The following is a 20,997-nucleotide window of genomic DNA, read 5'->3' as shown; positions in this document are numbered from 1 at the left end:
GCAGCTGCCGCCGCTCCAGGGGCGGGCACGGAGGCGGCCGCTCCGCCGGGGCCGCGTGTGGGCGGGGCGGCTCCGCGCGCGCCGCCATCTTTGGTGCGGGTGCGGGCGCCGCGGCGGCGCCGCCATGTCGGGCCAGGGCAAAGCGGCGCCTCCATGACGGGTGAGGGCGAAATGGCGGCCGGAAGGGGCGGCCGGCGGCGGCCATTGCCGGCGGTGCAGGGCGCGGCGGCTGCGGCGGCGGCGGCGGCGGCGGCGGGTCTGTGGGGCGGGACGGGGCCGGGTAGAGCCGGGAGGTGGCCGTGCGGAGGAAGGGGAGTTCTCTGGGCGCTGGACGCACCGCGCACCCGCGGAGGGAGGGACGGCTCGAGGCGCGTCCGGCTGGCGCTGTGGGAAGATCCCGGGGGCAGGGGCGGGACCCCCGCGGGATGTGGGAGAGCGGAGGAGGTGTGGGAGCGGCTGGTGTGTGTGGGAAGCTGAATCACAGAATCGTTCGGGTTGAGATCACCCAGTCCAACCCCCCTGGCAAGGCAGAGTCACCTGGAGCAGGTGACACAGGAGCGCATCCGGGTGGGTTTGGGATGTCTCCAGAGGGGGGAGAGTCCATGACGTCCCTGGGCAGCTGTTCCAGTGCTCTGCCACCCTCAATGGAGAGAGGTTCTTCCTCATGTTGAAGTAGGACTTTTTGCGTTTTAGTTTATGGCCACTGCTCCTTATCCTGTTGCTGGGTAGCACTGGAAAGAGTCCGGACCACTCTCTTGGCACTCACCTTGGAGGTATGTATTAATGAGATCCTCTTTCAGTCTTCTCCAGACTAACCAGGCCCAGATCTCACAGTCTCTCCTTATAAAAGAGATGCTCCAGAGCCCTCATCATATTTGTGTCTGCCGCTGTACCCTCTCCAGCAGCTCCTTGTCTTTGTACTGAGGAGTCCAGAACTCCACACAGCACCCCCCGAGCCATGCCTCACCAGGGCCAGGCAGAGCAGGGGGTTGGCAGTTTTCCCCTTTCTCCTTCCATGCTTAAGATATTCCTGATGAGCCTGACCCGAAGCCGTGAAAAAATCCCTATTAGGCTTGTGGATGGAACACTGTTTGACTTGTGTTCCTGCTGGGGAGTATAAGCTCAAACAGCAGCTTTTAAAACTCCACGGTGCTTTTATTTCTGTGAGTCTGTGTCTGTGCATAAATACAGGTTTGTATGTGTGCGGTGTAGTTTCTGTACTGTGGCAAGAACAGCTGATGGTGGCAAGTGTAATAAAACCTTGAGGCTTTTAGATTTAGTTGTAAAATGGTAGTATATGAGAAGAGAAGATCTAATTTGAATTTCAATCTGTAGGGCTTGTCATCAGACATCCATTTTTTTTTAAGCAAATACAGCGTAAGTAAAATTTACTGTGTTAGCTAGCAGAGTAGATCAGCTCTTTTATGTCAAAAAGGAAATAAATCTGACATTCAAAGAAGTGTACAGTCTTGCTTAGAGTTCTTTACCTCTTCTGTGTGTGAGCAGCAGAAGGGGTTGTCAGGCACTGGGAGGGGCTGCCCAGGCAGGTGAGGAGTCCCTGTCCCTGGCTGGACGTGGCACTCAGGGCCATGGTGTGGCTGACAAGGTGGTGTTGGTTCAGAGGTTGGACTCGATCTCAGAGGTTTTCCCCATTCTAAAGGATTCTGTGAAAGAGAGGGTCTGTGGCCATGAGAAATGAATGGGTTGGGTTCTGGTGTACAGTATGTGAGGAGGTGGGGAGAGGGGAGCTGGAGCTGAGGGGGGTGGTGCCAGGAGGCGATGGAAGGGGTGTTTTGTCCATGGACAAAAAGTGTGAAAGGCAGTGGTCACTGGTGGCTTGCTGGACTGACAGGGGACAGATGAGATGTTTTCAGTGACAGCTGTATCCCCACCCCTTCCAGAGCTCTTGGAATTCCGGCTGAAGTCAGTGCTGGAAGGAAAATGGTTCTGTGGCGGTTGCCTTTGTCTTTTAATTTGAGATGCAATGTAATGCTTATGTTAGAAGATACCTCACAGGAGCACCATATGTGCTGTTTCAGTAGCTCACTTAGAAATAATCTTTATATTATTTTGCATATGATGAAGGGCAATGCCAAGCTGAGATGCTTGTTAAATGCTGAGGTTTGGCAAAGCAGTGTACCAGCTTCATCTTAAAAATACAATGGCCTTGTTGCTTTCAGTAGAACTGCTTAATTAAAGCAAACAGCTAAAAATGGAAGGTTCATTTTGTAACCCCTAGTTTGACTGTAAATGCCATTTTAGGCTTAAATGGAACAACTCAGGTTTTACTGGTGTGGTCTGCATTTCGTTCACTTCTGTTTTCATGCAGTCTGGAGGCTGGCACAGCATCAGTGACTGTGGGAGAAGAATGCAGCTCATGTCTAGTGAAGATCTAATTGGTTCCATTTTCCATCTCCAGCAACTGCATTTCTTTTGGAGACACTTGTAATTTTGCTCAATAATATGTTAGGGAACTACAGGAAATACTGTTCAGACATGAGAAAAACCTGTTTTAATGTTGAGGGTGATCAAGTGCTGGAGAGGCTGCCCAGAGACGTGGCTGAGTTTCTGTGCCTGGAGATGCTCAGGCTGCCTGGACAGGGCCCGTGGCAACCTGCTTTGGCTGACCCTGCTTCATCCAGGAGCAATGGGACAGGTGACCTCCAGTCCTCCCTTCCAGCCTCAGCTGTTCTGTGATTCTCTGTTAGTCCAGAGCTTTTCAGACTGCATTGTTAGGAATGGTTTCTCTTCAAACATGTCTCCCATCTCTCCTGGTACATAGGAAAACTCTTGAAATGGGTCTTACAAAGCTTGGCTCCAAGTTGCTTTTCAGTTCCATTGGATTTGTGAGACCTCTGGATACAGGGCTCATTTCCAGGGTGGTGCTCCCTCAGCTCTGACTGGCTTTGTGTGTAGATTCAGTCGATTGTTGTGAAGTGAACTGGGGCCACATACACACCATCTCAGCTGTTTGTTAAAGTCTAACCTGGTTGATTTTTGTTAATGCAGAAAAGCAGAGACTGAACCCGGATGAAGATTTTTTTGCAAAGAGCGTGATAAGGTACGGCGCTTCCATTTTAACATTACAGAGCACTGGATCTTTTCCCCATCAACTTTCTGTTTGCAGCGCTGATCCCGCTGATGTCTTTTACAGCTTAATGGTGGACCAGAATGTGAGTCAGCACAGGCTGGCACAAACTCACAGTCAGAACACGAGGAGTAGATTTGTTTCCATTACTTTGTTACCTGTGAGATCCCTGAAGCACCACCAGGGCAGAGCTACAGTATTAGAGATGTGGGCACCCTTAAACTCAGCCCTTGCCAGAGGATCAGTGGCTCATCTAGGGCTGTTCCCAGCTGCAAGGTCACTTGAGTGATTTACAGTCTTCCTTATCAGTCTTCCACTTCTAACCCATTCCTCCCAAAAAGTACTTTTCAAAGTCTTCAGAGTTCCATGATGTGCTCTCTTTTGGTCGTCTCGTTAGCGTGATGGGTCAGCATGTTAAAAACTCCAAATCAAGTTGATCACATGGATGTGTGTTTGGCGTTTCGTTAACAGTGTTTTTTAATGTTCAGGAAGATCTTGGAGAAGGTGGGAATCTGTACGCTTTGGCAACCATGTCTGGAATTGGCAATAAACGGACAGCTGGAGAGCCTGGCCCTTCTGCACCTCCGGAGAAGAAGGCAGGGGTTGAAGATTCGGGCACCACTGTGGAGACCATTAAACTTGGTGGTGTTTCTTCAACCGTATGTCTTCCTTGCATACCCCCACTCCACCTTCAGGTTTTTTTCATCTGGAGGCAGAAATGTCTCTGGGGTCAGTATGAGCCCTTCTGTGACCTGGCCTGTGTCCCGTGTGCCTGTGCCCAGGAGGAGCTGGACATCCGGACCCTGCAGAGCAAGAACCGGAAGCTCGCGGAGATGCTTGACCAGCGCCAGGCCATCGAAGATGAGCTGCGGGAGCACATCGAGAAGCTGGAGCGTCGGCAGGCCACGGATGATGCCTCTCTGCTGATCATCAACCGATACTGGAATCAGGTTGGTAACAGCTTTTGTTACTTCATACATGCTGTTTTCCTGTCTCTCCTGTACCACTGCACTCCTTTTGTTCACATGCATTCTTTATCTTGTCTTGCCTTGCCTGTCCCATCATTCAGTTTGATGAAAATATCCGCATCATTCTTAAACGCTTCGACCTGGACCAAGGTCTTGGAGACCTTTTGTCTGAAAGGAAAGCACTGGTGGTGCCAGAACCTGAACCAGACTCTGACAGTAATCAGGAGCGCAAAGATGAGAGGGAACGAGGTGAGGCACCTGTCTGGGGACAGTGGGAAAGATGAATTTCGGCTGTGGACAATGCTGATGTCCCTTTCTAAAGGCTGACAGAGGCTTTTTTTGTGATTGTACAGATCAGTGATATGCTACCTTCTAGAGCACATTTACTTTTTTTCACCTCTTTATGTTCCCAGGGGAAGGACTGGAGCCAGCATTCTCCTTCCTGGCCACTCTAGCCAGCAGTACCAGTGAGGAGATAGAATCTCAGCTGCAGGAGCGTGTGGAGTCCTCCCGCCGTGCTGTTGCCCAGATTGTGACAATGTATGACAAGCTGCAGGAGAAGGTGGATGTGCTGTCTCACAAGCTGAATAGTGGAGGTATGACCCCGGTGGCAGGTATTCAAGAGTGTTCATCTGCCGCCACCTTAGGCCTGATCCTGTAAACATTAAGGTCTGTTCCTTCTCATGTGCATTTATTTTCCAAAATTAATTGGTCTGGCTTTCCAAACTCTCGTTATCAAAACCTCTGATAAAGGACCATGTGCCGGAAGTGTATTGTAGCTACCTCTGTGTTTGAATGCTGAGAGCTCTGCCCAGTGTGCTGGGCTAAGAAGCAGCAGCTTGTTTCTGCTGTAGTGTGTTCATGTACCTGAGAAGTCAGAGAACACAGCTGAACCTTATCATCCAGCTGTCCTCAGCCACCACGTAAAAGGCTTCATGCTTACAAGTAAAGAAGTGAAAACAGCATTGGAAACTGATGTTGGACTCCTCCTCTGCAGTTTAGTAGAAGGTGTAGGAATAACCAACTGCTTGGTTTCCATTGAGTTCTGAGCAGAATGGTGCCCATCCAATGCTTTGGTGTGCTCAGTGTAGCTGTTGGTTTTGAACGTAGCAAAGTTCTGCAGAGAAAGCCAAACGACCAGCTTCTAAAAATTAATGCAGCAGATTCACTTTACACTCAGATGACTGTTTAAAAAACTTCATTTGCTTAGGGTCAGAATTTTAATCTTTTGAACAAAAACTTGGCTGGAATATCAGCTCATCCTTGGTGTGCCTTCTGTGTGCTCTGACCAAGTCTGGCATTGGTGTAGGGAAGTGCTGCTGTCCTTGGCTGGCAATCATAAACTGTAGTAGCGACGTTGGTGCCATGTGAGCTTGTACTTGGGTGCTGTAGTTTCACCTGTCACCCAGGTGCTGTAGTTGTCACCTGGTGTGTCATCCCAAGTTGTCACCTGTTGTAGCAGGTTTATGCATGAATTTGGCCTGCATCCAGGTGTCCCGGGTTCCAGGGGCGTGCTCTGGGTTGCTGGTACCGACACAGCTGAAGTGATCTCTGGTGTGAGGGGGTGGCACCTGGGTCAGAAATGTGCAGCATTGTTAAACTGCAGAGCCTTTTGCTTAGGGAGTGCAAGTCAAAGCTCCCTGTGGATGGAGATCAGGCCCTTGGGAACCACCTGTGGGAGAGGTACAGTAAACTGAAGTTAAACCCAGAAATCTCCTTTTCTCTCTTTGCTGTTTAGGAATTAAAACCAGTGTTCCTTGATTTCCATTAATTTCCTTTTCTTTGTGCACCTTTCAGATATTTCACTGATGGAAGAAGCAGTAGTGGAGCTTAATTCCTACCTGTCCCATGAGAATGGACGGCTGCAGGAGCTGGCTGATGTTCTTCAGGAGAAGCACAGAATCATGTCTCAGGAGGTATAAAAAGGAGAGAGAAAGAAATCTGCTTTGGGGTCCTGCTTAGCATAATTTATGGTTACCATAGTTTGGAAAGCAGTTTATTTCCTTGGAGAGGCACAGAAAAAACATGGTTTGAAAGTTACGAAAATTATGTTGTTGTGGAGAGCTGTGCATAGATTTTCTGTATAAGTGGGATTGATTGGCTTGTTACATCACTAAAGGAAAGGATATAAGCAAGTCAGTGAGTTGAATGGACTGAACTTTAAAAGAAAAGGGGAGAGTAGAGGCACGTGATGCTGAGGTGGCTGTGTAGACGCCTGGAACACTCGAGGTGACATCCCTGTCCTTCTGAATTCCTTGGTTTCTCTGTGTCATTTGACAGCGTAATGATACCAGATACAAGATGATCCCAGTCATTAAGGGATTCACATTCTTAGCAGCATTTGTTGCAGATATTTCAGTTCATTTAAAAATTGTGTTAGTGGTGATCTTGCTCAGGTTAGACCTCTGAGCACTTAAGTGGTCTGTAGAGTAGATGACATAGGGATTGAAAAGATTAAAATCAAGCCTTTGAATAAGCTGAGGTGGCTGCCTCTGTGTTCTGCCAGCTTCCTGCTCTTTCTCCATTTTCAGTTCTGTCTTATTTTTGTTACTGTCTTAGAATTTGACCACTGTAAAATTCAGGACAGTTCATCAAATAGTCTGTCACCACAGCAAGAGATGAAAAGCACATGATGAATAAAAAGAAAGTACTCCTGAGCAGCCTCAGGAAAAGTTGATTCTGTCCCATATGCTGGCTGAAAGACTCCTTTGATTGCAGTTCTCCAAGCTGCAAGAGAGGGTGGAGACAGCAGAGTCCCGGGTGTCTGTCCTGGAGACCATGATTGACGACCTTCAGTGGGACATCGACAAGATCCGCAAGAGGGAGCAGAGGCTCAACCGCCACCTGGCCGACGTCCTGGAACGAGTAAGCGCTGCCCTCCTGGCCAGGAAGCCTGGGAACGGGGGCGGTGTTGGATGGGTGTGTGACAGCCTCTCTGGTACTGTGCTGGGAGAACTGAGAACCTGCAGGGTACCTTCTTTGGTCTTGGGTGTGCTGCATCAGTCTTGTCAGTATTTAATTGGGTCTTGAGGAAATCTCTTGCATTTTTTGCAGGTAAATTCCAAAGGCTACAAGGTGTATGGGGCTGGGAGCAGCCTCTATGGAGGAACAATCACCATTAATGCCCGCAAGGTAAGGGCAGGAGCTGGGTTGTGGGCAAGGGGAAGAACAAAATCAAGGAGAACTCGTGCATAGTTTGAACAGCATTTAGATATTTGTTTTAGATGATTTTTAGATCCCGTGCCACAAATCTGGGTGACTCTGGGTAAGCCGTTCTGACTGTGTACCAGTTCCCTACTTATGGAACATCTGGTGGAATTAGAGTCTGTCTCACTTGGTCACGTTACCTGGATGTTCAGTCTGTAGTTGCTGTTACTGCATAAACAGATACTTCATTAGTACTCTCAGGAGACACATTAACAGTAGGATTTACAAGTACTTTATCCCAACAGTTTGAGGAGATGAATGCAGAGCTGGAAGAGAATAAAGAGCTTGCTGGGAATCGCCTCAATGAATTGGAGGAACTGCGCCAGGATCTTGAGGAAGTAACAACACAAAATGAAAAGCTCAAGGTGAGACATCCGTACCTGTGAGGATGAAGGTGTTCTGTGTGATGGGCTGCCCTCAGCTTTGCAGTGCTGGGTCTCCAGAAAACCTCGTTAGCAGTGTCTGTTCTGAGTCTGCTCTTCAGCTGTGTTAAACTCAGTTCCAGGTACAAATCAGCAAGTCTGTGGCTACACTTGCAGTTCAGTGCCTTGGTGACACCGTGTGGTCATCGTTGGAAATTGTAATGGTTTCCTGCCCGTGTCCCATTCTGATCTTTCAGTACGTTTTAACCATGTCTGGTTAAAACTGTGTCACCTCTTTACAAGTATTGATCCCTCTTCCACCTTCCCCACGCCCTGTGCAAGTGGAACCAGAGAACAGAAACAATCAAGGAACTTGTGTGGGGAAAGAGGTTCTTGAAAGAGTCAATGAATTTGTGTCTTTCCCAGTGTGGGGAGGATAGATAGGAAACAGCCTATGAGTTTGTGATGTTTTAAAGGTGGTAACACAAGAAGCTGTGACTCTGTGGTAGATAAGTATATGATGGAGAGAATAATCTAAATATCATCTTAGTGGTTAGTGCCAGCTATAAGAAATGTCTGTCTCAGTAACCTAAATACAGAGATCTGATGCCAGGAACTGTCTTGAGGCACCTCTGGATTCTGTTTATCCACATGAGTTTGTTTAGAGAGAAATGGTCCTTAGCTTACAATTTTTTTTCTTTTAATTATTGATCAGCTGTATGCATGTATATATATGTCTGTTTCACTGCTGCTAGTCACAATCATTTGCTAACTTTTTTTTCTAGGAATTCAGTTCCATACTTCTGGGTTTTTTTCATTTCTCTTCCTGTCAGTCATTATGTCTTACTGGTAGAAGGCCAGCATAATGCCTACTTGGCACATGCATTTTCTCTGTTCTCTCATACTTTTTCTATGTGTCCATCTTTATTGATTAGATGATTATGGTTTATTATGTTTTCCAAGTTCATATCTTTGAGAGAAACTATTTCAGGACCCAAGAGTCAAAAACTTCTGTCATGTGGCTGTGCAAGAGAAACAGCCAAGTGCATGCAGAGAAAACAGAGACTTTTAAAAATTGAAGCATATCGTTTGCACCTACTTCACAGCAATGCTGTTGAAGTTCTACTTTTGTCTTTGCTTGTGGCAGCTTGATTCGCTGTTTTCCTGTCTTGAGAGACAGAAACCAAAGACAAGGGGATAATTTTTCTTTGTGTGACATTTTCTTGTGTCCCAACTAGGTTGAGCTGCGACGAGCAGTGGAAGAGGCTGTGAAGGAGACCCCGGAATATCGCTGCATGCAGTCCCAATTTTCTGTTTTGTATAACGAGAGTCTCCAGCTGAAGGCACATCTTGATGAGGCCCGCACGCTGCTCCACGGCACCCGTGCCACACACCAGCGCCAGGTGGAACTGATCGAGGTAACACCTCTTATCACCCTATCTGTCATGCCACCGACCATCACTGCTGGCTCTGTGTGGCTCTGCGAATGCTCAGGAAATTTACGTTTCTGGCAATAATTCAGGCTGTTCTGGTACTCTCCATGAGGTGAGAGATACTCCAGGTTCAAAGCACCAAGTTCTGTTCCCCTTTTGTTCCTCAGAGGGATGAGGTCAGCCTTCACAAGAAGCTACGCACTGAGGTGATTCAGCTGGAGGACACCCTGGCACAAGTCCGCAAAGAATATGAGATGTTGAGGATAGAGTTTGAACAGACACTTGCTGCCAATGAGCAAGCAGGTATGGTGTTGTTCTGCCATGCCTAAAAACAAACGCCACCTACCCACCAATGCCCATTAGGGGCTACAGTGCACTAGAACAGCTGGGTTGACTCTTCATTACTGTTAAATACTTGTTCTGGTAGGTGTCTTAATATCAAAAAACAAACCTCATCACCTGTTTTATTGGGAGGCCAGTTCCGTGTTATCTGACTTCTTTGTAGATGCTGCAGAATAGATACATTTTGCTAATAATTTGGTTTATGACAGGGTATTTTGCATTATTAAAAATTACTTGTGGGGGGAGGATTAATTTCCAAGTCTTGAAGGACAATCTGGATAGCAAAGCAGTAATTCTTAAATTTCATCAGAGGAAATAAGTTACTTCTGAAGTAGCGTTTAAATCAGATTTCTTTTGTAGCATGACACATTTCCCTTAGGATCATGGGCAGAAAAGTAAAGTTAGTGGGAAATTAGGACTGTGAATTTGCAAGGACTTATGTTTGCATATAAAACTGGCATGACTTTTTTCTGCAAGTGTTTTGTGTTGCTCTGTTGTATGGCAGAATGGTAACAGTGTTACTTTGTTCTTTATCATTGTCACATAGCTTGTTCTCCATCTCCATGACAGACCTCAAGAAGGTTGGCAGAAGTGTGATTTGTTGCAGCGGTGTTTCTGTTTTTGCAGGCCCAATTAATCGGGAGATGCGTCACCTCATCAGCAGCCTCCAGAATCACAACCACCAGCTGAAGGGAGAGGTGTTGAGATACAAGCGCAAACTGAGAGAGGCCCAGTCTGACCTGAGCAAGGTATCACAGGAAATGCCAGAAAAGAGGAGAAAGTGCTTAGGGGAAGGGGGAATGCTGTCACTCTCACCAGCAATATCAACCTTTCTGATAAGGTGTGCGGGATGCAGTGAAATTTTCTGTGGAGCTCTGCACTCTGCTGCTTCCTTTGACCAAATGAATGCTCTTCCTTTGTAGCTGTGTAGTGCTCCATGAAAAGCAGGAGCAGTTACAAAGGGGGCATGGAAGCATGGATCTGGGAAGACAAGGGAGAAAGGGATAAGGAAGATTTCTGGCTAGGAACTTAATGGTTTGCTTTCTTTGTCATCTCTCTTGCTGTTCCACCCCAGATCCGCTCTCGCAGTGGCAGTGCTCTCCTACAGTCCCAGTCCAGCACTGAAGACACAAAGGAGGAGCCTCCAGAGATCAAACAGGAGCCTGATGATCCTTCTGCCCAAGTGTCTGTTCCCAAGGCTGCTTCTGAAGATGTTAATGAAGTGAAGGCCAGGCGAGATGAAGAGGAACGGGAGAGGGAGAGACGGGAACGGGAGAGGGAACGAGAGAAGGAAAAGGAGAAAGAGAGAGAACGAGAAAAAGAGAAAGAGAAGGAAAAGGAACGAGAGCGGGAAAAGCAGAAGCAGAAGGAATCTGAGAAGGAGAGAGAGTCCAAAGAGAAGGAGAAAGGGAAGCATGAAGATGGAAGAAAGAAGGAGGCTGAAGTGATCAAGCAGCTGAAGGCTGAGCTCAAGTAAGAGTTGTTGTCTCTCCCTTTTCTGCGGGAGCAGTGTCCAGGCCTGGGGTGTTCGTGTGTTCTTGCTTTTACAGGATTAGCATCACTGAAGTTTGAAGCCAACAGAGTTTCTTGACACCCTCTGTATCTGATTGTGGTTTGGTGAATGTAGTAGTGTATTTCCTACAACAGCCTAACGCATGAATTACCAAACCAGATACTTCATGGTGTGGGTCAAGTAATGTTTATTTGTTGCTGTCATAACAATTGCATAAAACTTCACAGCAGCAGGTTTTTAATAGAGGACACAGCAGTCTTCCCTCTCCTGAAAGGTTCCAAAAGCAAAGGTGGATAGTTTGTAGCTTATTGTTAGGATACATGTTTCATCTTCACCCCGCTAATTGCTTTTTAACCCATATGCCTGATTTCTTTCCAGCCTGTTCTCATCTGCTGTTTTAGGTTACCATGATAAGATGACTCCACATCCATGTGGGAGATGGAGAGAATACTGTCAGATTCTCATGCTGGCTGCCCAAGTGTGGCTTTCCTGCTGTGTTCTCACAGTGGTCTGTCTCCCTTTCTCCAGGAAGGCCCAGGAGAGCCAGAAGGAGATGAAACTCCTTCTAGATATGTACCGCTCTGCCCCCAAAGAGCAGAGAGACAAAGTACAGCTGATGGCAGCTGAGAAGAAGGCAAAAGCTGAGGTATTTCAAATTTCTCTTCCTTTTTTCTTTTTAATGTGTTACTTAAACTTCTTTTCAGATACTCTCCAGTGGAACTGTGGTGTTTCTCTCTTCAAAACTGAATTAGTCTTCTCAGCTTTGTCACTTAGAAATTGGAATGGTCTGGAGATAAACAGCAACTAGTTGCTACTGTAGGCATGCGCACACAACAATCTCTAGGTTCACAAGCACAGACACATTTGCAGATCCCTCAAGTAACAGCATGTCCCTCTGTTTGGTACCCCTGAGGTTTCAAGCCCCTCTTCTTCACAAGCAGGTCTCACTTGTATGCAGCACTTACTCTGTGCAGCACACATACATTTGATTACACAGTGATACTTAAGAAAACGTGTAATAAAAAGATACAAGAAGATAGGACAGGACAGGCTGTGATGATCATGTGCAAGGCTGAGCCAGACAAATGTGTACTGACTCCCCATATTTTACATGTGACTGGCTCCTTTTATACCCTTCTCTGTCTAACCCCAGTTTGTTCATTCTTGATCTCCATTTCCCTGCACGTTTCTTCTGGATTTGAACAGCTCTTGATTCCCACAGCCCTCCCAGTTCAGGAGCTATTCCTGGTTTACAGTGTCATCAGTTACAAAGTCCAAGTTGCTCTTCCTGGAAGTGATCCCTGTAGTTTCGTGGAAGCCTATCAAATGTTGTTACTGGAGAGGTTTGCATCCTCCCTTTGTCTCTGTGTTTGTTTTGTTGGGGTTGTGTCTCTGTATATTTTGTTTCTGGTTTTCTCCTTCTCCCACACTCAGGTAACCTCAATGGAACAAACATTTTCACACTCTCTTGTGCTCTCATCAGTTAGTGTGACTGACCAGGTTTCATTCTCATCACTGCCTCCCTCATCATTTGTCTGCCAAGTTTGTGTCTCTGTATGTTTTATTTTACTTCCTCCTTTTCCTGTTACCTCCTTTTTGTATGGAAAAAGGTCCTTGACCAGATGCCCTTAAAGGAGGAGATGCACTCAGTCCACATATCCATACATGTGCAATTGCAAGAGACTGATGTTCCTACTCTGGTGAAAGATACTGTGAAATTTTCAGAGGTGTTGAGGTCAAGGTCTGGGGCTTCAAGCCCATCTCAATGGTACATCTGCCAGTAATACTCTGTCAAAATAACATGGGGGTTTTTTTTTGCCATGCTTTGAAGGCAGTCCTGAATGTTTCAGAGAGCTATGGGGAAAACAGGCTCTTAACACGCTCAGGGTACATCCTTGTGTTTAATGTCATTTCTGGTTTGTTCTTGTAGCTTGAAGAGCTGAGGCAGAGGGTGAAAGAATTGGAAGACAAGGAAAAAAAGGAGAGTAAAAAGATGGCTGATGAGGATGCTCTCCGCAAGATCCGAGCAGTGGAGGAACAAATTGAATATTTACAGAAGAAACTAGCCATGGCTAAGCAGGTGAGAAGGTTGTGATGAGTTCTTTTTTGGCTGGATGACCTGTGAAGGAGCTGCCTTCAGTTTACATCTGGGAAGAGAAGGAATTTATATCTGTATGGGCCAGAGACGTGAGTTTGGCTCTTGTTTACCCAAGGGAAAGAAAACTGAACAGGCAAAAGAACCACCAACAAAATAACCCCCTCAACCCTCAACTCTGGTGTATCACAGGCAGGCAATGGTGGGAAATGTTTAATACCAATTAAACATTAAATAAGCAATTAAACGTGTGGCCTTGATGAAGCACACAGAGGAGAAATGGCTTTATCAGCCATTAGGGGAAGAGGTTACAATTTCTTTTAAAAAGTTATTATCTCCTCAGTTCATGTAGTGAATATATTTGCATGGAACTGGTACATACCTTCTGCTAAAAAAGGCTTAATCCAATGAGAGAGCAGGACCACCTCAGTAGGGTAGAGGCAAGCCAATGAATTGACGTGTACTTTTTTAGAATTCAGATTCTTTAGAGCAGAGCTGCTCTACGTTGTCAATGCTGAAGTGGCCAAAGAGAGTTTAAGGGCCTTGGCAGCCGGTTAGCTGGAAACTGTCAAGCTGTCCACATGTAGGATTTTTGGCCTGGTGTATCTGACAGCTGTTCAGCTGCTGGAAATTGGGAGCTGGTTTCTGCCCAGCTCTGGCAATGCCTTTGTCAAAGCTGATTCTGCCAGACAAGCTACAGGTGACCATTTTTTCTCTACACTTTCAAATTCAGAGTATCTCTGCTGTGGTGCGGACTTTTAGGGACTACCTTTTTCTGGTTATTGGGATGATCCTGTTTCCTGACACCATTACTAGGTTTGGTGTCTCTGAGTAAAATGTTCAGGGTAACTGTAGGGGGACCAGGTGACAGTTTTGCCAGAGCCTGTGATTCTTCTGCAGGAGGAAGAGGCCCTGCTGTCCGAAATGGATGTCACAGGCCAAGCCTTTGAAGACATGCAAGAGCAGAACATCCGCCTGATGCAGCAGCTGCGGGAGAAGGATGATGCCAACTTCAAGCTGATGTCAGAACGTATCAAGTCCAACCAGATCCACAAGCTGCTGAAAGAGGAAAAGGAGGAGCTGGCAGACCAAGTTTTGACACTGAAAACACAGGTAATATGGAAAAAGGAGAGAGGACAAGAGAACTGTTGGGGAGGGTGGAGGTGTTGTGGGTTATCTGTATCAGGCAGCTGCACACAGCTGTTTGCTTACTTCCCCCCTGAGGAGAAGGGGAAAAGAATCAGAAGGGTCAAAGTGAGAACAGGTGAGATGAAATAAAGGCAGCTAAACAGTTAAAGTAAAGATGTCCATACAAGCGAAGCAAGAAATTAATTAATTTGTTACTTCCTGTGGCAGGCAGAAGTTCAGCCATCTCCAGCAAGGCAGGGCTTCATCATGCGTTATTGTTATTTAATAAATGCAGTCTTGAATATCCTCCCGCTTCTTCTGTTCCACCAGCTGTTACTGCTGAGCACAGCATTGTAGGGTATGGAATGCCCCTTGGGCCAGCTGGATCAGCTGTCCTGGTTGTGTGGCATCCCAGCTTCTTGGGCACCCTCAGCCTGCATGCTGGGGAGCAGCATGAGACACAGAAGGTCTTGGTGCTGTGTAAGTACTGCTCAACAACAGCCAAAACAGTGATGTGTTATTGACACTGTTTTCTCCAAAATGCAAAACATAGCAGCATGTGAGCTGCTATGAAGAGAATTAACTATCCTCACCAAAATCAGTTCAGGAGAGAATGTTCCTCTCACCAGCCTAGGAATGCAACAGGTTTCAAAGGGGCCTGTCTTAGTAAGAAACTGAGACTGCTGTATGAGCATTAAAATGTCCTACAGGTTCACTGCTATGGAGAGCAGATGGGTGAGGGAAAGGGGGAAGTCATTTTCCTGTTGTAATGGTACTTCTACCTATACCTCTATATATTGGTAACAAGCAGGAGGAGTTGGAAACCATGGTTCAGTTTGAACTATCTCAGACATGGGTACAGACTGGGAGAAGAAATCATTGAGAACATTTGAGCAGAGAAGAACTTGTGAATTCTGGTGGATGAGAGGCTGGACACAACCCAGCAGTGCATGCTGGGAGCCCAGAAAGCCAACTGCATCCTGGGCTGCATCCAAAGCACCGTGGGCAGCAGGCTCAGGGAGGGGATTCTGCTCCTCTAGGCTGCCCTCATGGGACCCCACCTGCAGTGTTGCATCCAGCTCTGGGGTCCTCAGCACAGGAAAGACATGTGGACCTGTTGGACAGAGTCCAGAGGAGGCTATAAAGATGATGAGAAGAGACAAGCACCTCTGCTACAAGAATAGGTTGAGAGGGCTGGGGTTGTTCAGCATGGAGGAGAGAAGACTCTGGGGAGACCTCATTGTAGCCTTCCAGTACCTGAAGAGTGCTTAGAAAAAGGAGGAAGAGGAACTTTTTATACAAGCGTATAGTGATGGGACAAGAGAGAGTGGTTTTAAGCTGAAAGAGGGCAGGTTTAGATTAGATTTAGGAAGAAATTCTTTACTCAGAGGATGCAGAGGCACTCCTAGAGGTTGCCCAGAGCTGTGGATGCCACATCTCTGGGAGTGTTCGAGGCCAGGCTTGGATGGGACTTTGGCCTAGTGGAAGTTATCCCAGGGAGTTTGAGACTAGATGATCCGTAAGGTCCCTTCCAGTCCAGACCATTCTATGGCACTATCCTGTCATCCTTGGAAGCACTGGTGAATTGTTTACTGCCTTGCAGCAATTCTTTAAGCCACTGTCCAAAAATTAGGACATCTTTGTTGCAAATATTTGACTGCTGAGTTTCAAACTGTTGACCGGAGAGATCTGGGTACAGCTGTCTGGATACAGGCATGGCTGTTCAGGGAGAAAAAGGCAAGCTGAAGATGTACTCCTTGGTGACGGGGAGGCAGGGGTGGTTTTAGCCTGCAGCTTTAATGACAGCTCTGAAGACCCACAGAGCATGCATTCATACCTTCTGTACTTTCTCCCTTTCCAAGGTGGATGCCCAGCTGCAGGTTGTTCGTAAGCTGGAGGAGAAGGAACACTTACTGCAGAGCAGTATTGGAACAGGAGAGAAGGAGCTGGGTCTGCGAACACAGGCCCTGGAAATGAACAAACGCAAGGTGAGTGATGGCTTCATTTCCTCTTGGGTTGTAAGGGGGAGCTGTTGCCATGTGGGAGGCATAGAGGGCTCTGAGCTCCCACTGGTATTACAGAACATGGTATTCCCTGGTTTTGGATGAGTATATCAGAAGGCTGAGGAGTCCTGGAAAGAATTATGATTAAAGTACTATAGACTGATGTTTTCCTTTGATAAGGAGGAGCAGGTCATATGTGTTTTTGTGAAAGCCTAATTAGGGAGCAGAAGTAAGGTGCCTTTATAGGAAACCTATGGTGAAAAAAGAGACAGCAGCCAGATGAAGTCAACTGGGGTCAAAGCTTTTGTACGAAAGATGGGATAAGTAAAAGGAAAATACAGCTGGGGAATGTGAACACTTTTAACAAATGCCTAAGATCAATAAAGTAGGTGTGTTACTGGTAAAATAAGACTTAAGTCTTCTGGTTGATGCTGCCTATGTTGTTAAGTTTTAGTAGAAATGCAGAAATTACATTAGAACAGGCAGAAAGGAAAGCAGGAATATCACTGTGTAGAGGAGCTGGAGAGAATTCAACAGTCACCTGTGCTTAGTACAACAATTAGTGGTATTAAGGGAACTTGGTTATAAAGTTAGAGGAGAACTGTTGAAGAGAGATTGTTAGAAGTAGGTATCTTGCAGTTCTATCTAGTTCAGCTATAGAACTGCCTCTGAACCATTGAATAGAGAAAATGTGGAAGCTGGAAGGCTGAACATATATTAAGAAGATGGGTATTCATGAGTGTTTTTCTAAGTGACATGCTTTGCAGTGTGACAAGGTTTGGCTCTGCTGAAAGGAATCTTGAAGCTAAATGTTTAGAACTTTCTAACAATAAGGTTATAACAAGGGACTGGAAATCACTAGAGCTGTTCTTCTGTGTTTGGTACTTCTATACTGGTTTTCTTTCTCAGGCCATGGATGCAGCCCAGCTTGCAGACGATCTGAAGGCCCAGCTGGAGCTGGCTCAGAAGAAGTTACATGATTTTCAGGAGGAGATTGTGGAAAACAGAGTAACTAGAGAGAAAGAGATGTTCAACTTCAAAAGGGCTGAGGTATTTATCCTATGCAGAGTCCTTCAATATCTGTCTGCTTTAGTGTCCTTCTCCTTGTACATTGAGCTTGGAGAGGATTTCAGCTAAACTACTCTTTTGGTGTCCAGTTTCACTTCGATTTCGGCTTCATCAGGTCTTGGCTCTTTCAGGTGTTGTCCACTCATAACTGCGGCATCAGATGATCATGTTGTTTCTTGGATTATAGGGGATGAAACTATGGGTGGTATGGCTTAGCTAGGTGCATGTTCTCTTTGGTCCCTGAAGAAGCTGTGACAGAGAATGTACTGCTCCTTCACTTGGTGTCCTGTTTTTATGCAGGAGGATATTTCTAGGTTGCGCAGGAAGCTGGAGACCACAAAGAAGCCTGACATGGTTCCCAACTGTGATGAGATCCTGATGGAGGAGATCAAGGATTACAAGGTATCTGTGTCTATCAACTTCCCTTTTGACTTCAGTCAGAAGGTCTGTAAGGCACACTTTCAGTATTTGACATCTCTTGTCTGTACTCTGGCATTGAAGAAACCACACTGTCCTTCTGAGGAATGGAAGGACTTTCATCTTCAGCCATCTCTGAGCACGGCAGGTGTGCTGCAGGGCCCCTCACAGCTCTGTGTGTGTGTGTTGCAGGCCCGCCTGACGTGCCCGTGCTGCAACATGCGCAAGAAGGACGCGGTGCTCACCAAGTGCTTCCACGTCTTCTGCTTCGAGTGCGTGAAGACGCGCTACGACACCCGGCAGCGCAAGTGCCCCAAGTGCAACGCGGCCTTTGGGGCCAACGACTTCCACAGGATCTACATCGGCTGAGGCCCCCACAGAGGCCCTGCTTGCGCTGAGCCAGCCTCCCTCGCTCTGTGAGCTTCTGCCACCTGATCTGCAGTGTCTCCTGGGAGGTGTGTTCAGGGTTTCGAAGGAAACGGACTCCAGATCTTGGTTCCTTTCTTGCCCCTTTCCCTTTGTTCTTGCCCTCGGTTTTTATGTGCTCTTTGTGCCTGAGAGGAAATTCCCCATCCCTTGCTTCCACACTGCCTAGGTGGGAACATCCAGCTGAAGTCCTGCCTTGACGGGATGGAAACTGAGGTGCAGCAGAGATTAGTGAGAGTTTTATTTGAGAGGTCTGCTTTGGATGCTAATTAAATCCCAGCAAGGTATGGCAGTGCTCCTGTGGGTGAATAGTTTCCCAATTAACAGGCCAAATAGAGGCCAAATAACTGAATCTATAGACTCAGTGTAGCAACTCCTTAGGTGTGTATCTTCCTGAGTCAGGGCAAGAACCTCTGAGGGCTGATGCACTAGGAAACATCCTCCCTTGCCCCAGACAGACACATCTAAAGATCCAGTAGAGGAGAAAGGAAAGATGCTGGAGACTCTTTGAAAGCAGCATTCCACTGATGAGCCCTGGTTGATGCAGTCACCTTCCCCCTAGGCTGAGGCATTGCTGTCATTGTCCTTATCAGAAAAGGATTTTTAGGGGTTCCTTTGTTGCAACTTTACCACAAAGATTAATCTTGTTAGGCACAAAATCTAATTAAAGCTGTTGTTCGGTTTATTTTTCCGTGTTTCTTGCCTTGGTAATACCTGTTTGTGCTCCCATCCTTTGTCCAGGCATTGGAAACATTTCTCACAAGCCTTAAACTTCTACAGCAGAGAGGCTTAACTTCTTCCTTCCCCTGGTTGCAAAATATGCTCAGCTAAAACAACTTTTGTCCCTTTGGCTGTATCCCCAGTACCTCATTCCTGACACAACAAGAGGGCCAGGATGCTGGATTATTTCTGCAGTCATTTCATCATGGCTGCTGAGAATTTTGTGAGGGGGGTGGTGTGGGTTAGAATCTCAGTGCTCCCTGTGGTTGGTTGAAGTGTGCTTCTAAAATCAAAATGGGAAGTTGTTTCTTTGCAGCATTCCTTCATAGGGTGTAGTGTTTTTCCTTTTTTCTGTAAACTTAATTTTCATGGATGGTGCACCTGTCAGAGGTTTGTCTCATGGGTGTCCCTTCCCTGAATCATGGAATCTGTACTGCCTTCCTGTATCCCCTGCAGGAAATAACAAAGTGCAAGGAGTTAATCACAAATGACACTATTCATTATTATCTTTGTGAAAACATTCAGAATATATGAATAAAGCCTTGTAAGTGATGATGAATCCTGAAGAGTGAGAAGGAGCACATGACCCTGCCTTTCCAAGGAGAGCAAAAATTCATTCCCAAGGAATGCTGAGAGTTTCTGGCATGGTGTAAGAGCTGTTAGAAGGAATGGAGTAGAACCCTCTCCTCTTTCACTGGAAGTTGCTCCTGGGATTACAGATTGTGGCACCAACTTGGATAAAGAATGGTGTGTTAATGCTGATGGTAGATTTTGTGCTACAAATGCTTGTTCATCAGAACCAGGACCTGGGTCATGAACAAACTGTCTGCATCTTCAAACAGCTTTGCTACAACAGCAAGAGTTCCTTTTACAGCTGTGAACAGCAATCCAAGCTAAACAGCCCCAGCAGAGCTGCAAAGCCCCTCTGTCCTTCCCCAGTCACTGTTGTATCACCTTTCTACTGAAATTGAGCTTTGTGAGCACGCTGGCCATGTTGGGTTCCCTCTGGTCACGGCAGGAAATGGATACTTAAAACAATCTGCAGTAGTTCACAGGAGTTTTGGAAACTTCTGTTCTCCCTTAGCATTAAAATAATAGCTTATTTCAAGCTCATTTTGGAAGTGACTGAGCTTCTCTCTGCTTATAATTAAACCATTGAGAAACAGAATATATGAAAGTAATTAAAATTTCTCAGAACTAGAAGTATTGGGGTAAAAGAAGTAAAGGGGTGATAAGTATTCTTTATCAAAAGGTTCTCTCAGTTCATTGTCTCAGACAAAAAAGAAAAGGCCTCATATTCAGTCTCCTGTGCACCTTCTGTCACAGCAAATCCTGCCCCTCTGACACAGTCTGCAGGCGCTGACATGCCTGTGGTTCTCCCAGTCCTGCAGAAAGCCACAGCAATCCCCTGTTCCCAGGGGCTCTGGCTGGAGCAGTGGCTGAACAAGAAAATAACATGCCAAAGTTTGTCTGCTGGGCAGCAGTAATTTGAGTCTTTTCTGAAATGGCACAGTTGGTGCTGCAGTAATTGAGAGCAATCCCTATTCTGCATTTGACATGGGTGAAGCTCCTCAGACAACCACCACTTGCTTAATAGTAGTTATTAGGTGGTTGACATTTTTACATTTTATATTTTTGCTTTTAAACGAAGGCTGATTTTTTGAAGGATTGGGTGTTTGGAACTTTGAGGAAAAACATTTTTGTTTAAGATATCATTAACAGTTTCAGTTACTTTTTTTTAAAAATATGTTTCTGTGCTCATGCATGTAGAGATAAGGACATAAAAGCCTTGATAAAAATACTTTAAAAATTGGACGGAAATACTTCTTTCCTAGTGTTTTAATGAAAAGAGAGCAATGTTCATCTGTTCTAACCAAGTGCTGTTGGAGGTTGTAAGGTACCAGATGCTACACAAAGAAAAAGCTCTTTCTAAAAAGCTGATTATAAAGAGGGAGGGAGCGGAAGGGTAGGCAACAAAAGCACCTCAGTGCCTTGCCTATCAAGCTTGTCAGGAAAGCAGTGACATGTCAGATCTATTAGACCTACCGACGATGCAGGCCTGTGGATCCCACTTGCCTGTTTTATGTCCTAATTTCTCTTCCTTGTGTTACTGCATTGGAAGGAGCAGACACACCAAAGCAGAGAACAAGCACTGAACAGGGAGCAGACAATCAGCTCTTGATGAGGGTAATTAGTCTGGGTCTCGCTGTGATAAGCTTTTAGTGCA

The 20,997-nt window shown here is 46.2% G+C and overlaps 1 protein-coding gene across 9 annotated transcripts; it reads left to right on the top strand.

Annotated features, from left to right (window-relative positions):
- Positions 1 to 73: 73 nt before the first annotated feature.
- RNF20 (ring finger protein 20) lies at positions 74 to 19,323 on the top strand. Of its 9 annotated transcripts, none has more exons than XM_032096741.1 (21): positions 74 to 160; positions 694 to 773; positions 3,581 to 3,747; positions 3,871 to 4,038; positions 4,158 to 4,305; positions 4,470 to 4,652; positions 5,854 to 5,972; positions 6,775 to 6,921; positions 7,111 to 7,188; positions 7,509 to 7,628; positions 8,864 to 9,043; positions 9,226 to 9,361; positions 10,028 to 10,149; positions 10,476 to 10,873; positions 11,442 to 11,559; positions 12,844 to 12,993; positions 13,909 to 14,121; positions 15,999 to 16,124; positions 17,049 to 17,189; positions 17,508 to 17,609; positions 17,817 to 19,323. In XM_032096741.1, the coding sequence occupies exons 3-21, from the start codon at positions 3,619 to 3,621 to the stop codon at positions 17,991 to 17,993; spliced, it is 2,955 nt and encodes a 984-aa protein (XP_031952632.1). In that variant the 5' UTR covers positions 74 to 160; positions 694 to 773; positions 3,581 to 3,618; the 3' UTR covers positions 17,994 to 19,323. The 9 variants fall into 9 exon arrangements, with proteins under 9 accessions (XP_031952632.1, XP_031952626.1, XP_031952629.1 ...); XM_032096735.1 differs by having other exon boundaries at positions 3,577 to 3,747; XM_032096738.1 differs by lacking the exon at positions 74 to 160 and adding an exon at positions 191 to 249 and having other exon boundaries at positions 693 to 773; positions 3,577 to 3,747.
- Positions 19,324 to 20,997: the final 1,674 nt, after the last annotated feature.

This window comes from Corvus moneduloides, chromosome Z (genome assembly GCF_009650955.1).
Source record: "Corvus moneduloides isolate bCorMon1 chromosome Z, bCorMon1.pri, whole genome shotgun sequence".
NCBI classification, from domain to species: Eukaryota; Metazoa; Chordata; class Aves; order Passeriformes; family Corvidae; genus Corvus; species Corvus moneduloides.
The sequence above is the reverse complement of the archived record's forward strand: the minus strand, read 5'-3'. Positions and strand labels throughout refer to the sequence as shown.

Coding starts and splice junctions, on each gene's coding strand:
- RNF20 (XM_032096736.1), top strand. CDS start 426: ATGTGGGAGAGCGGAGGAGGTGTGGGAGCGGCTGGTGTGTGTGGGAAG. Junction 7,629..8,863: donor CACAAAATGAAAAGCTCAAG/GTGAGACATCCG, acceptor TGTCCCAACTAG/GTTGAGCTGCGACGAGCAGT. Junction 16,125..17,048: donor TGGAAATGAACAAACGCAAG/GTGAGTGATGGC, acceptor TTTCTTTCTCAG/GCCATGGATGCAGCCCAGCT.